This window comes from Indicator indicator, chromosome 10 (genome assembly GCF_027791375.1).
Source record: "Indicator indicator isolate 239-I01 chromosome 10, UM_Iind_1.1, whole genome shotgun sequence".
NCBI classification, from domain to species: domain Eukaryota; kingdom Metazoa; phylum Chordata; class Aves; order Piciformes; family Indicatoridae; genus Indicator; species Indicator indicator.
The window spans coordinates 30,549,427-30,561,748 of NC_072019.1; the positions used below are offsets into that span (position 1 = coordinate 30,549,427).

Genomic DNA, 12,322 nt, shown 5'->3' on the forward strand with positions numbered 1-12,322 from the left:
AAATGAGAGCAAAGAGCAGGCTTTGAAGGCTGCTGGTGAGATTCTTGTATGTGTGCTGTGCCCTGTGATGGCTGGATGCAGCATTCAGAGCCCACAGGGACACTGAAGTCCTGCAGCCTGCTCCTGGGACCCTCAATTCAAGAAAGATGTTGAGATGCTTGAATGTGTCCAGAGAAGGGCAACAGAGATGGTGAGGGGTCTGGAGCACAAACTCTGTGAGGAGAGGCTGAGGGAGCTGGGGGTGTTTAGCCTGGAGAAGAGGAGGCTCAGGGGAGACCTTCTTGCTCTCTACAACTACCTGAAGGGAGGTTGTAGCCAGGTGGGGGTTGGTCTCTTCTCCCAGGCAACCAGCAGCAGAACAAGAGGAAACAGTCTCAAGCTGTGCCAGGGGAGGCTTAGGCTGGATGTGAGGAAGAAATTCTTCCCAGAAAGAGAGATTGGCCATTGGAATGTGCTGCCCAGGGACGTGGAGGGATCGAGGTCACTGGAGGTGTTTAAGAAAAGCCTGGATGAGGCACTCAGTGCCATGGTCTGGTTGATTAGATAGGGTTGGGTGATCAGTTGGACTTGATGATCTTGGAGGTCTCTTCCAATCTGGTTGATTCCGTGACTCTGTGATTCTGTGCTCCTGCACTGTAACCATCTAGATTTTGTCAGCTTGCAGCACAAACATGCTCAGGACATAGCACCACAGGATTATCCCTGGAGAAAAACAAACAAACTTTCTTCTCCCCTTTTGGTTGTGGGGGGTTCCTTTGCAGTTTCAGTGCAGGTAGAGGAAAGCTCCTCCATGGCAGAACTGGGCTGTGCAATCCCTTTATGCCCCACCTGGACCTGGCATGGCATGGGTGGGCAGGGTTGTAGCAAACGCAATTTGTGTGCTGAAGCAAATATTTGGGGAGGGTCCAGCTTGGCTCTAGCAATCACATTGTCAGATTTGCTGACAATGAGTTATCGAGAGAGAGACTGGGGAGGAGATAAGCCCAGGGCCTTGTGCATTGTATACAATGACCCTCACCTCTCATGTGAGGCTGCGGCAGCAGGAGGGATGCTGCAGCTCTCCATTTTCATGTCATAGAGTTGTTCAAAACAGGATTGATAGAAGGACCCCCACATGTGGGACCACAGAATCACAGAATCAACCAGGTTGGAAAAGACCTCAGAGATCATCAAGTCCAAACTATCACCTAATACCTAACACCTCCTAACAACTAAACCATGGCTCCAAGTGCCACATCCAAGCTTTTTTTCCACCATCTTCAGTGATGGTGACTCCACCACCTCCCTGGGCAGCACATTCCAATGGCCAATTACTCCTTCTGGGAAGAACTTTTTCCTTACCTCGAGCCTAAACTTCCCCTGGCACAGCTTGAGACTGTGTCCTCTTGTTCTGGTGCTGGTTGCCTGGGAGAAGAGACCAACCCCCACCTAGCTACAACCTCCCTTCAGGTAGCTGTAGACAGCAATAAGGTCTTCTCATTGCCCTTCTCTGGACATGTTCAAGCATCTCAATGTCCTTCTTAAATTGAGGAGCCCACAACTGGTCACAGTATTCAAGGTGTGGCCTAACCAGTGCTGAGCACAGGGCAGAATGACTTCCCTGCTCCTGCTGGCCACACTCTTCCTGATGCAGGCCAGGATGCCATTGGCCTTCTTGGCCACCTGGGCACACTGCTGGCTCATGTTCAGCTGCTGTGAAACAGTACCCCCAGGTCCCTGTCTGCCTGGCTGCTCTCCAGCTATTCCAGCCCCAGCCACGTGCTTCACTTTTATCTTGCCCTGCTTCATCTATTGATGAGCTCTACCATTGCTCCACAGTTATTTTGCTTGAGATTCTGCCCCTTGACTCTGCTCTGCTGAGACTCCACCTCCAATAATGGTGTCCAGTTCTGGTGTCCTCAGCATAAGGAGGACACAGAGCTGTTGGACAGAGTCCAGAGGAGGCCACAAAGATGAGCCAAGGGCTGGAGTACCTCTGCTGTGAGGATAGGCTGAGAGCTGGGGGTGTTCAGCTGAGAGAATACTCCAGGGGGACCTTAGAGCTGCCTTTCAAGACCTGAAGGGAGCCTACAGAAAGGCTGCAGAGGGACTTCTAATCAGGGTGTCCAGAGACAGGACCAGGGGCAATGGGTTGAAGCTGAGGGACAGTAGGTTTAGACTGGACCTTAGGATCTTCAGTATGAGGGTGGTGAGACTCTGGAATAGGCTCCCCAGGGAGGCTGTGGCTGCCTCCTTTGTGGGGGTGTTGAAGGCCAGGCTTGATGAGACCTTGAGCAGCTGAGTCTAGTTGAGAGGTGTCCCTGCCCATGGTGGGGAGGTTGGAGCAGATGATCTCTGAGGTCCTTTCCAACCTGAACCATTCTAGGATTCTATAAAGATGTCTTTCCAAAGCCTCTCCCAGAGGGTTACACACTCAGGCCCCCCCCTCATCCCCAGTCCCAACCCCTCAGAGCAGCACCTTGGCTTGTCTGCAGAAGACACAAACCCATACACATTACCTTCAAGGCTGTTCCTCAGCTCAGCATCGCCTTTCCTGCTGCCCCACACTGCTGGTGGCCAGCTACACACACCTGCCCCATCAGCTTCTGTGTTCACAGTCAGGGGGTTGACACTTTGAAGGCAATGCCAAAAGCTATTTGGTGGCTCATAAAATCATTTGGTCTAGATGTAGGAGGGGAAAAAAAAAAAAAAGAGAAGGGATTTATTTTTTTTATTCTTTCATTTTTCATTTGGATGCTGAGCCTTCTCAACTAGGTTATTGAGATCCCTGGAGGTTTTTAAGGCCAGGCTGGATGTGGCCCTGAGCAACCTGCTCTAGTATGAGCTGTCCCTGCCCATGGCAGGGGGGTTGGAACTGGATGATCTTTGAGGTCCCTTCCAACCCTGACTGATTCTATGATTCTCCTGCCATTTTTCATTGGGAACATAAAGGTGTTTTTTTTTTTTTGTTTGTTTTTTTTTTTTTTTAAAGTGGTCCTATTAATATCAGGTTCTACAATTCTGTGATAGTTTGCAACCAGAAATCCATCCAGGCTGGGTGGGTTTGGAAATAATAATAATAATAATAATAATAATAATAATAATAATAATAATAACAGCAACAACTAATAAATAACAACAATAATAAAATGTAGGTGTACCTGTTTACATTATAAACCACAAATGTTTGTATCCTGCAACAAACTCCTGGGAAGTGTCCAGACCAGACATTACAAAGGTGTTAACTACCCCCAAGTTAACTGGCAATCAATTTGGAGCTCCAAACTCCAGCGTGGACCTTTCCTCTGAGAGGGCCGTTTATAACGGGGCTTTCATTTCAGATCCTGCCCTAGGAGCGCCATTAAACCGTGGCACATTCTTGACTTGGAAACAAACTTCTGGGAGCCAGCCAGGGGCAGAGCACAGACCCAGATTTACCCAGGTTGGAAACGAGTGGCAGCGTCCCACCTCTTTCATTAGCTGCTGTTGACGGTGGAAATGCCTGCCCCGGTAGAAGCTGTGACTTATGCAGGCAGCCCTTGAAAGCTCTGCTAATAAACACATGAAAGGAAACTATGTGAACATACTGGTCTACTGAAATCCTCTTTCGTGTCACCAGTTGAGGAGAAGGTGAATTATTCAGGGTTGGGACTTGGAATAATTAAGCCGAGTCTTTTGTAATTAAGGCTCTGCTTTGTGTTTGTGTTTTTGGGGGGTTTGTTTGGTTTTGTTTTGCAGATGGAGCTTGTTTTAGTTTCTCCAGCGATGCTTTATCAAGCAAGCAGTGGGACATCATCGCCCCTGAGCTGCTGGAGCTGGAGGGTCTGGTTTGTACAAGCCGATGCTAAGGAAGGGCAGTAGATGGTGCTGTGATTCTTTTGTCAAGACATGAGGCACAGCAAGGACTTCGTACAAGGTGTTCCCAGTCCCCAGTGCCCCCCGGATCATAAATCAGCCTTCTGCGAACGGGGGGATTTGGCCTTCAGATAAACCTTCAGATTAAATCACACGGTGTCCTTTCCTCCAGCTGCTGTGGTTTTAATCTTTCAGGTGAGAGTTAGAGGTCACATTTTCAAGTTTTTTTTTTTTGTTTGTGTGGGGTTTTTTGTTTGGTTTTGGGGTTTTTTTTGGTCATCATGGTGTCATTTGAAATTGATCTTCTTTATTATTTTTTTTTTCTTTTTCTCTTCACAATAACGTGAAGTAGAATCCCCTAAACGTGTCAGGAGCCAGCAAGATTTAGGAGGACTCAAATTAAATTAAGGATGAAACAGCAGGCTTGTGAAACTTGGCGGCAGCACAGATGCTGGTTTCAAGACGGAGCGGACTGGAAGGTTGTTGGCAAATCAAATGCATCTGACCCTGAGTGATCTGGGATGCCAGGAATGGGTCTGAGACCACAAAGGCTGTCCCATGGGTCAGCAAGGCACGTGCTTGAGGGTGACCCTCCTGGCCTGCATCAATCTGGAGGCCCAATTTCTTGAACAGCAGCGAATGCTGTCTCAAGATGACGTGCATCAGCTATTTTTCTTTTTCTTTTTTCTTTTTTTTTTTTTTTTTCAAATGACCTGAAGATTTATGAGGCTTGATTCTTCCCAGTGGCATTGGAGAGGGCAGAACTAGCCCCCCTTCAGGTTTCTCTTTTATTTGCTTCTCTCTGCAGTGACAGGTCTAAGTCCAGCTTTAGCAAACATTTCCTAACAGGGCAGCAGCAATTGCACAGGTTGGACAACATGGCACCTGGTGAAGGTGAAAGCAGGCAGGGCACACGACACCTCTCCTGCCCTTAACCTCCTCCTTGCCTTCTGGTGGGGCTTGGCAATGCCCCCAGCTCCCTTCCCACACTTCACAGCCCCTCTCAGGGTGTTTTCTCCAGCAGCAGCTGAGGATGTTAAAAATAGTCTTGAACAGGGTAGTGGTGGTGGTGGAGGAGGTTCAGCTTTGGACTTCCCAGAAGCTTAGTGGCATTTTGGCCTCATGACTCCAGTTTGGGCCACCTGATGCTGAGCACGTAACTTTGCTCTGATTTCCCTGCTTGGTGGTGAACAATCTCAGATAACCTAAAGATAACAATCAGTGCAGTGAGCACAGCTCACTTTCTTATTTTAGGATTGCTGTAGATATGGTCATTAAACAGCTTCAAGAAACACAATAGGTAGGGCCTGGTCCTCCTTCCCTCTCCCCTGCTCTGCTGCATGTCCCCTCTCCAGAAGAGCTGCTGCCAGATTTTCCTGCTGATGGCAAAGCAAAGTGGGTTCCTATATAAAAGTGGTGCTGGGCTGCCTATTAAAATGAGCATCCAACCATCCAGCCATGTGACCTTTAGACATCAAATTGTTCTGCAAGGTCATTTGTGTTTGCAAGCACATCAACAAGAGCAGGAGAGGTTTTCTGTACTTGAGAGCAGAGCAGCCCAGAGTGCCAGGGCCTCATCCTGCTTGGCTGAGGAGCAGCCCTGGTGAAGGGCAATGCTGCTCGCTGGGATGTCACTGCAGTGACACTGGACCAGTGAAGCACATGGTAGGAGTTGTGGTGGGCTGAGGGAAATGGCATGGGGTAAAGCAGGAGTGTAAGGGCAGGTGACAGCCCCGCTCTCTGCTCTAACAAATAGTTATTTTATCTTAAATAATGGGTGGGGTAAATGACCCCCATGAGTTTCAGAGCAGAAATCAGAGCTGCCTCCCTTCCCTTTTCTCTCCCCAGACCCAACAGTGTATCAGGTGGAAACATGAGCTCTCAGAAGACTCCTTTTTGCCCCAAACAGGACCCTACTGTCTCCCTTGGACACGCTCTTTGGTGGACAACAGGGAAAAAGTAGAAACAGGAACTATTCTACTCTTATTTTTGTTTTTGACAGGAGCCATACCCTTTGACCTAGATCATGATGATTGGCCACCCTGAATGAGGAAGAGCTCCTCTCAAATTACTGCCATGTAATGAGCAGATTTCCAGGTAGTTGTGTTCTACAGATACAAAGGTGCCAGGGCAGCATCCAGCCTCTTTTCCCATTCCGGAAGTTCTTTTAAGATAACACTATCATAGAATCATTACAGTTGGAAAAGACCTCTAAGATCACCAAATCCAAGCATCATCCAGCACCACCATGGCCACTAAACCATCTCCTGAAGACTGAATGAATAAAACGCAATTCCTGTTTCAATATTGTTGGGTTCTGAAGTATCTCAGTCAACTATTAAATCTGGGCAAGAACAGCTTTATCTTCCCATAGATTAATCAATGACACACTCCTTCTTCACCAGGCCTGGTCCAGCTTGAGATGGAAAGGTGGTGAAAATATGAGATCAGTCAGACTCCCCCCCACAAAAAATAAAACCAAAAACCAAAAGCAGGACAAAATCTACTTGCAGCATAAACTCAGTTGGCTCAGTTAATCTAGATGAAGAAAAACCTCAATCCATAGTGGGAATTTTTAGAGTCTACTGAAAGGAGCCCTAAGAGGAGAGCTGTTGCATGGTGTATTTAATACTTGCAATTATGAATTTAAAAAAAAATAATTATTACCAATGAATCTCTTGCATATTATGGAAAAAAGGCAGAGAAGCTGCTTTTTGGTGCTGCTGACTTACCCATTGTCAATTGTAGTGACTGCTCCCTTAAAAGAAGTTGTCCAAGATTCAGACTCATTTGTGTGTGTGCGCCCTGGCTTGCAGCAATTAACAGCACAATCTTTTTGTTATGAAAATGCAAACACTAGCAGCCTGAGGGGGGTCTTGTAAATGCAAATATAAAGACTATAATTTCAATTTCCCTCTAAGTACAAGAAAGGCTCTTTTGCTTTTGTTTGCTGTCACAATGACGGGTCTCATCTTTTCATTACTGGCTTGCTTTATATGCAAACTGAAATTTAACCCAGGAAATTTCAGTGGGAATCTTTTTTTCAGGCAGCAGATTTGGGGCTGGAAAAGCTGACTGCTGAAAGCCCTGGGCTCCTCTTGCAAGGGCCAGGCTCTGAAGGGTGTGGGGATGGGTGGATGCTTGGCCCCGCAGAGAGGTGGTGAGCTGGGCTGGGCAGCGTGCCCGCAGCTGGCGTGGGGCTGGCCCCCCTCAGCTGGGGGAGAATTCCCACGTGAAGATTCTTTCCACTCACTTCAGGCATCCAAGTGGCCTAAATTAGGCACCCACACCTCTGCCACGGTCAGAGGAATAAGAGAGAGACCTTGAGATATGTTCTCCAGAGGTGGCTTGAGATATGTCCTCCAGAGGAGGCTTGGGCCCCCTTCTCGGGTGGGTGACCATCACTGTAGGGGAGCATTTTGGGCCAAAACTGATGATTTTGTGCTCAGTGCCAAGGGGCAATAGCAGGAAAAAGTGAGCTCACAAGCAAGGGGGGAGATGGCACCTGAGTGTGTGTTACTGAGGTGTAACAAAAAGAACTGGAGGAAAGTCCAAGGTCTGTTTTCCCCTTTCTTTTGTACACCACACATATAAAAGGTAAAATATGCAAACAACAGTCACTTTGCTTTCTTCCTCCCAGGTTGGCCCCAGTATGCCCAGGTATGTGTCTAAACAGATTCCTGGAGAACCTGCCCTTGCCAAGGCAGAATCTCTAGTGCTTGGGTTACAGTCTGCAGCTCAAAGAGAAGCAGCAGGGAAGTGTGTCCCTGCTGGGGGCAGGGGGGATCCTACCTGTGCTCCCTCCCTGCCCACCCTCCTCTGCTGGCAGGAAAACACCAGGGACCCAGCAAGATGTGTGCCTCGGCACAGAATTTGGCCTGGTGGTGGTTTGCCAGCACACAGACGGAAGGCTGAGGTCAGATACAAGACCAAAAAAGAGAAGCAAAGTGGTTAGATGCTGTCCTGAGCAGTTTCCTTTGGCACCACACACACTTCCCACCACCTGCACCCTGGCTGCCTTGCTCAGAGCTGCTAGCATCACCATCCCACCAGCTTGGGTTCCTGGGAAACCTTTTGTTTAATTCCTTGGTGACCTTTAATTAGACCAAAGGGGCGATTAACCAACATAATAATCCCTCACCCAACTCCAAACGCTTTTGTTACACTCATTTTAAGAAGGTGGCATTGCTGGGGCAGGAGGACAAAGCTGCTACGGTTTGGCGGGTGGGTGGCACGGCCATAGAGCAAACAGGGCAGGGTCCAGTCCTGCCTTGGTGGCCCCACTGGGGTCTGCTGGTACCCCGCACACCACGTCCACTCAAAAAGGATCTGTTTCAGCACATGGTGCAGAGCTGGAGGGCTGCAAGACAAAACCAAAAACCAAACAGGAGAAAAGAATATTTAAAAAGTTATTTGTTGCTGTTTTTTTTTTTTTTCCTGTTTCACACCGTTAGCACCTCTCGGGAGTCCTCCAGCCTTGTTTTCGTTCCCCCTCCCTTTCGCATTGCGCTCCTCGCTCTGGTTCGTGAACGCTAGAGGCTCCCTCCTCCGCCTCCTCCTCCTCCTCCTCCTAGGCTGCGAAAAACTTTTAGTTCCTGACTCTTTTTTTTTTTTTTTTTAACTTCCCTCAGGAAAAAAATGTGGAGTTAATTATCTATGTAAAATGTCAGATGCAGGAAAGGGGCTGTGCTTAGTTGGATATCCCATCCGAGCCGAAGTGACCGATTTTTTTTCCTCCCCCCCTTCCTCTTCTTTTTTTTTTTTTTTTTTTTTTTTTTTTTTTTTTTTTTTTTCCTAAGGGGTGGAAAGGGCCTCGCGAAATAAAAGTGCAGAAACAAGCCGGTGGCTCCCAGAGCGGCCGGGGCGGGCTCGGCGGGAGCCCCCAACGCAGAACACAGCAGAGCAGCGCAGCGCGGAACCGAGCGCCGAACCCACCGCGGATCCCACCTGCCCCCGGGAGTCAGCATCGCCCCGGCTCCTCGCTCCGCACCTTTTCCCCCCGCGGACTGAGATCTTGATACTTATAGACCTATTTTTTTTTATTATTATATTTTAATTTTTTTTTAATCCCTTCCCCCGACTTTTCCTCCAGGACTTTTTTTTCCACCGCCTTGGGACACCCACAAACTTCTCCCTCGCTCCCCCCTTCCCTCCCTCCCCTCATTTGCTAGTGTTTTTGTGCTTGTTTTGGTTTTGGTTTTGCTGCTTTTTTTTTTTTCTTTTTCTTTTTTTTTTTTTTTCCCCCTTTCCCCTCCTCTGGAAAACCCGCCTGTTTTTTCGCCTCCCGTGCCCCACCGGAGAGGCCGGGAGCGGCTCCGGCAGCACCTCCCCGGCGCACCGCGTGTGTGAGCCCGGCGGCTCGGCCCGGCCCGGCTCGGCTCGGCTCGGCTCGGTTCAACGCGGCCCGGCTCGGCACGGCACGGCTTGGGCGCTCGCCCCCAATAATGCAGAGCTACAAGTACGATAAGGCGATCCCGCCGGAGAGCAAGAATGGGGGCAGCCCGGCGCTGAACAACAACCCGGCCAAGAGCAGCAGCAAGAAAGCCCTGCTCATCTGCCTCGACTTCCTCTGCCTCGTCATGGGTGAGCTCCGCGACCCTCCGCGCATCCTCCCGGCGTCCCCGGTCCCCGCACTCCCACTTTGGGAAAGTTTGGTGGAGGCAGGGAGGGCGAGCGGCTGGAACTCGGCCGTGTCCCGGCCGCGCCGTTTCCCCAAACAAAAGCGGGGCGCGGAGCGGGGCCGGCGGCCGAGATGAGCCGGGGAGTAGGGAGCGAGTCCCGCCGGGCTCACACAGCCCTTTTGGGGAGGGAGCAGGGGGCGGCTGCCCGCAAGGAGAGTTGGGCACAGCACCCCCTCTCCCCTGGATTCACCGATTAGGAGTAGTTTTATTTTACGTGTTGATCGTTTTCCGGCATTGCCACGGCCTGACCCGGCGGTGGTGGTGTGGCTGGGGGCACACACACACGGAACCCGTCCGCCGTCGGGACGCAGGGGGCACTGTGGGCTCGGGGATGCGCCCCCGGAGGTGCCCCCTTCCCCGGGCCGGGCCCCGCAGCCCGCCGGTCGGCCAGCCAGCCAGCCAGAGCTAGCTCCAGGTGGAGGTAGTGCTCTACGGCTGCAGCCAGCTGGGCGCCCTGAGATGTCTGCTCCTCGGGGAAAAGTGATAAAACAGCCACCCCGCTTAACTTTGCGCTGCTCGGAGGTCGCCTTTATCTGTCTGTCTGTCTGCCCGTCTGCCCTTCTCCGCTTCTTGCACCCAGCGCAGGCATCTCGCTTCGGCTCACGCCGTTCAAAGCTCGCTTTGAAGTGCTCCATAGGCATCTCCTAGTCACTGGCAGAAGTCTTAGTTTGCTGGCCTGTTGGGGCTGTTGGAAATGGTATTACGGCATGTAAAGAAACTTGTCAACAGTCTGTCTCCGAAAGCTTTTTCGCATGCCAAAACATCAACCGTTCCGTTGTGGCTGCGATGCTGAATATTTTAATTGACAGACACACGGACAGGGGAAATCAACTGACTTCCAACAAAGAGATTAATAACAACAGCACGTCTGCAATTTAATATTCCAGACACCACAGCCTTTAAAACAATTGTTTCTGCTTAGGGCTTTTTTTTTTTTTTTTTTTTTTTTTTTTTTAAGGACTGGCAGTTTGATTTTATTTTTTTGTTTTTATTTTTTAATGTAGTTTATTGATCATCTGGTGTCTATTATGAGGCACTAATACGTTAAGAAGGAGAGGCATGGTTTTTGCTTGATATTCCCACAAGAATTGAGGCCAGTACAGAAAACTTCATCTTCTGGTATCTGGGAAAAAAAAAAGCTTGATATCCCGTGTATGAAACTAGTAAAAGGAGAAACATGACCTGCTTGGCTTACCTCACTTATTTAAAAACAGAAAGTTGGATTCCTAGTAAAACAACTCCTAGGAGGCACAACTTGTAAACTTTATTTATTTACACAAGTTTGCTTAACTTCAGGTGTTCCCTGGCCATCAGTAAGTGCCTGTTTTTTGTTGTTTTTTTTCTTTTCTCTTTGAATGGGTAAAGAGGTTTTCTTCCCCTTCTCTAGGCTAAGGGGAAAGGCAGTTAGGTGACATGTGGTGTTCTACTTGTGATAGTTTGGGTAAACAGAACTTAGCAAGCATCACTAGAAGGTACTGTTAGCGGGGAGTAACATGATCCACCGAGAGCTGTGATTGTTGCTTTGTTCCATGTTACTACAGGTGGAAATCAGAAAGTAAACACCAGAGTTGTGGAGGTTTTGCTCATCTTTTTTTTTGTTGCTTTGGAGTTGTTGTTGTTTTTTATTTGTTTGGATTTTTTTGTGTTGTTATTGTTGTTTGGTTGTTTTTTAACTATGAGGATCGTTTAAAAACAAGATCTTGAATTCAACAGCTGAAGGACAGTTTAGATCTAGCTCATCCCCAGCAGGTGAAGAGCATGGGTGGGACATGGTGAAGAAGGTGATGAGGGTCTGGAGAATAAATCTTAAGAGCAACTGAAGGAAGCTGCTTAGTTTGAAAAAGAGGAGACTGAGGGGAGACCTCATTGCTGTCTGGAAGGATATCGTGGAGAGGCTGGTGCTAGTCTCTTCTCACAGGTAATTAGTGATAGAACAAGAGGGAATGGCCTCAAGCTGCCACTGGGTAGGTTTAGACTGGACATTAGGAAACATTTTTCCCAGCAAGAGTGGTCAGGGATTGGAATGTGCTGCCCAGGGAGGTGGTGGAGTCCCCAAGCCTGGATGTGTTTCAAGGTGGTTTGGATGTGGTGCTTGGGGATCTGTTTTAGGGGTGATCCTTGCAGAGTAGGGTTCTGGGTTGGAGTTGGTGATCCTGAGGGTCTCTTCCAACCTGAATGTTTCTGTGATAGGATGGATTCCCCATGATGTGTGTTCGGGGATAGGCTTTTTTTCAATGTTTTTTTTTTTCAAATACACCCAGACCTGCTGGTGGATGACTAGGCAGGAGGTGCTGTGATAGCCAGCTGCCCTGCTCACAGAAGGCTTGGCTTGCTCTTGCTGCCTTTTGCTAGCGAGGACTATGTGCTTATTGTTTTCAAGCACTTGATCCCTATTTTCGTCCTTCCTGAGCTTGTCAAAAAACTCCCAACACTTTGAAGGTGGGGGAGAAAAAGAGGGGCTGTAGCTGAAGCCTGTAAGAGAAAGTTGGGCAGATACAACTTGATGGCTGTTGACATATTCAGTAAAAAAAAAAAAGTCCTGAGTCCTATGCAAGACAACTAGAAGCAGAATGGGGTGACATGATTGTTTTCAGGTGGAAGTACTCAGGTAGAGGTCTTCTGCTGGTGCATGGAGGCATATAGCCAACGGCTTCCAGTACAGTTAAACTGAGTTACACCTCTGGAGTGGCAGCCCAAAGACATCCAGAGCAGCAGAAGGCTTTTTCGCATTCAAGGGTCACTTTTGGGAAGTATTAAAACCAGTCCTTTGATTTGCAGAAGTCTGTGATGCTGCTTTGGCCTCTGCT

The 12,322-nt window shown here is 48.8% G+C and overlaps 1 protein-coding gene across 1 annotated transcript in view; it reads left to right on the forward strand.

Annotated features, from left to right (window-relative positions):
- Positions 1–9,278: 9,278 nt before the first annotated feature.
- Positions 9,279–12,322, forward strand: part of PLPP3 (phospholipid phosphatase 3) — a 64,294-nt gene continuing 61,250 nt past the window's right edge. Inside the window, exon 1 of the mRNA XM_054384253.1 lies at positions 9,279–9,417. Coding sequence (XP_054240228.1) covers positions 9,279–9,417 — 139 coding nt within the window. The remainder of the gene's footprint in view (positions 9,418–12,322) is intronic.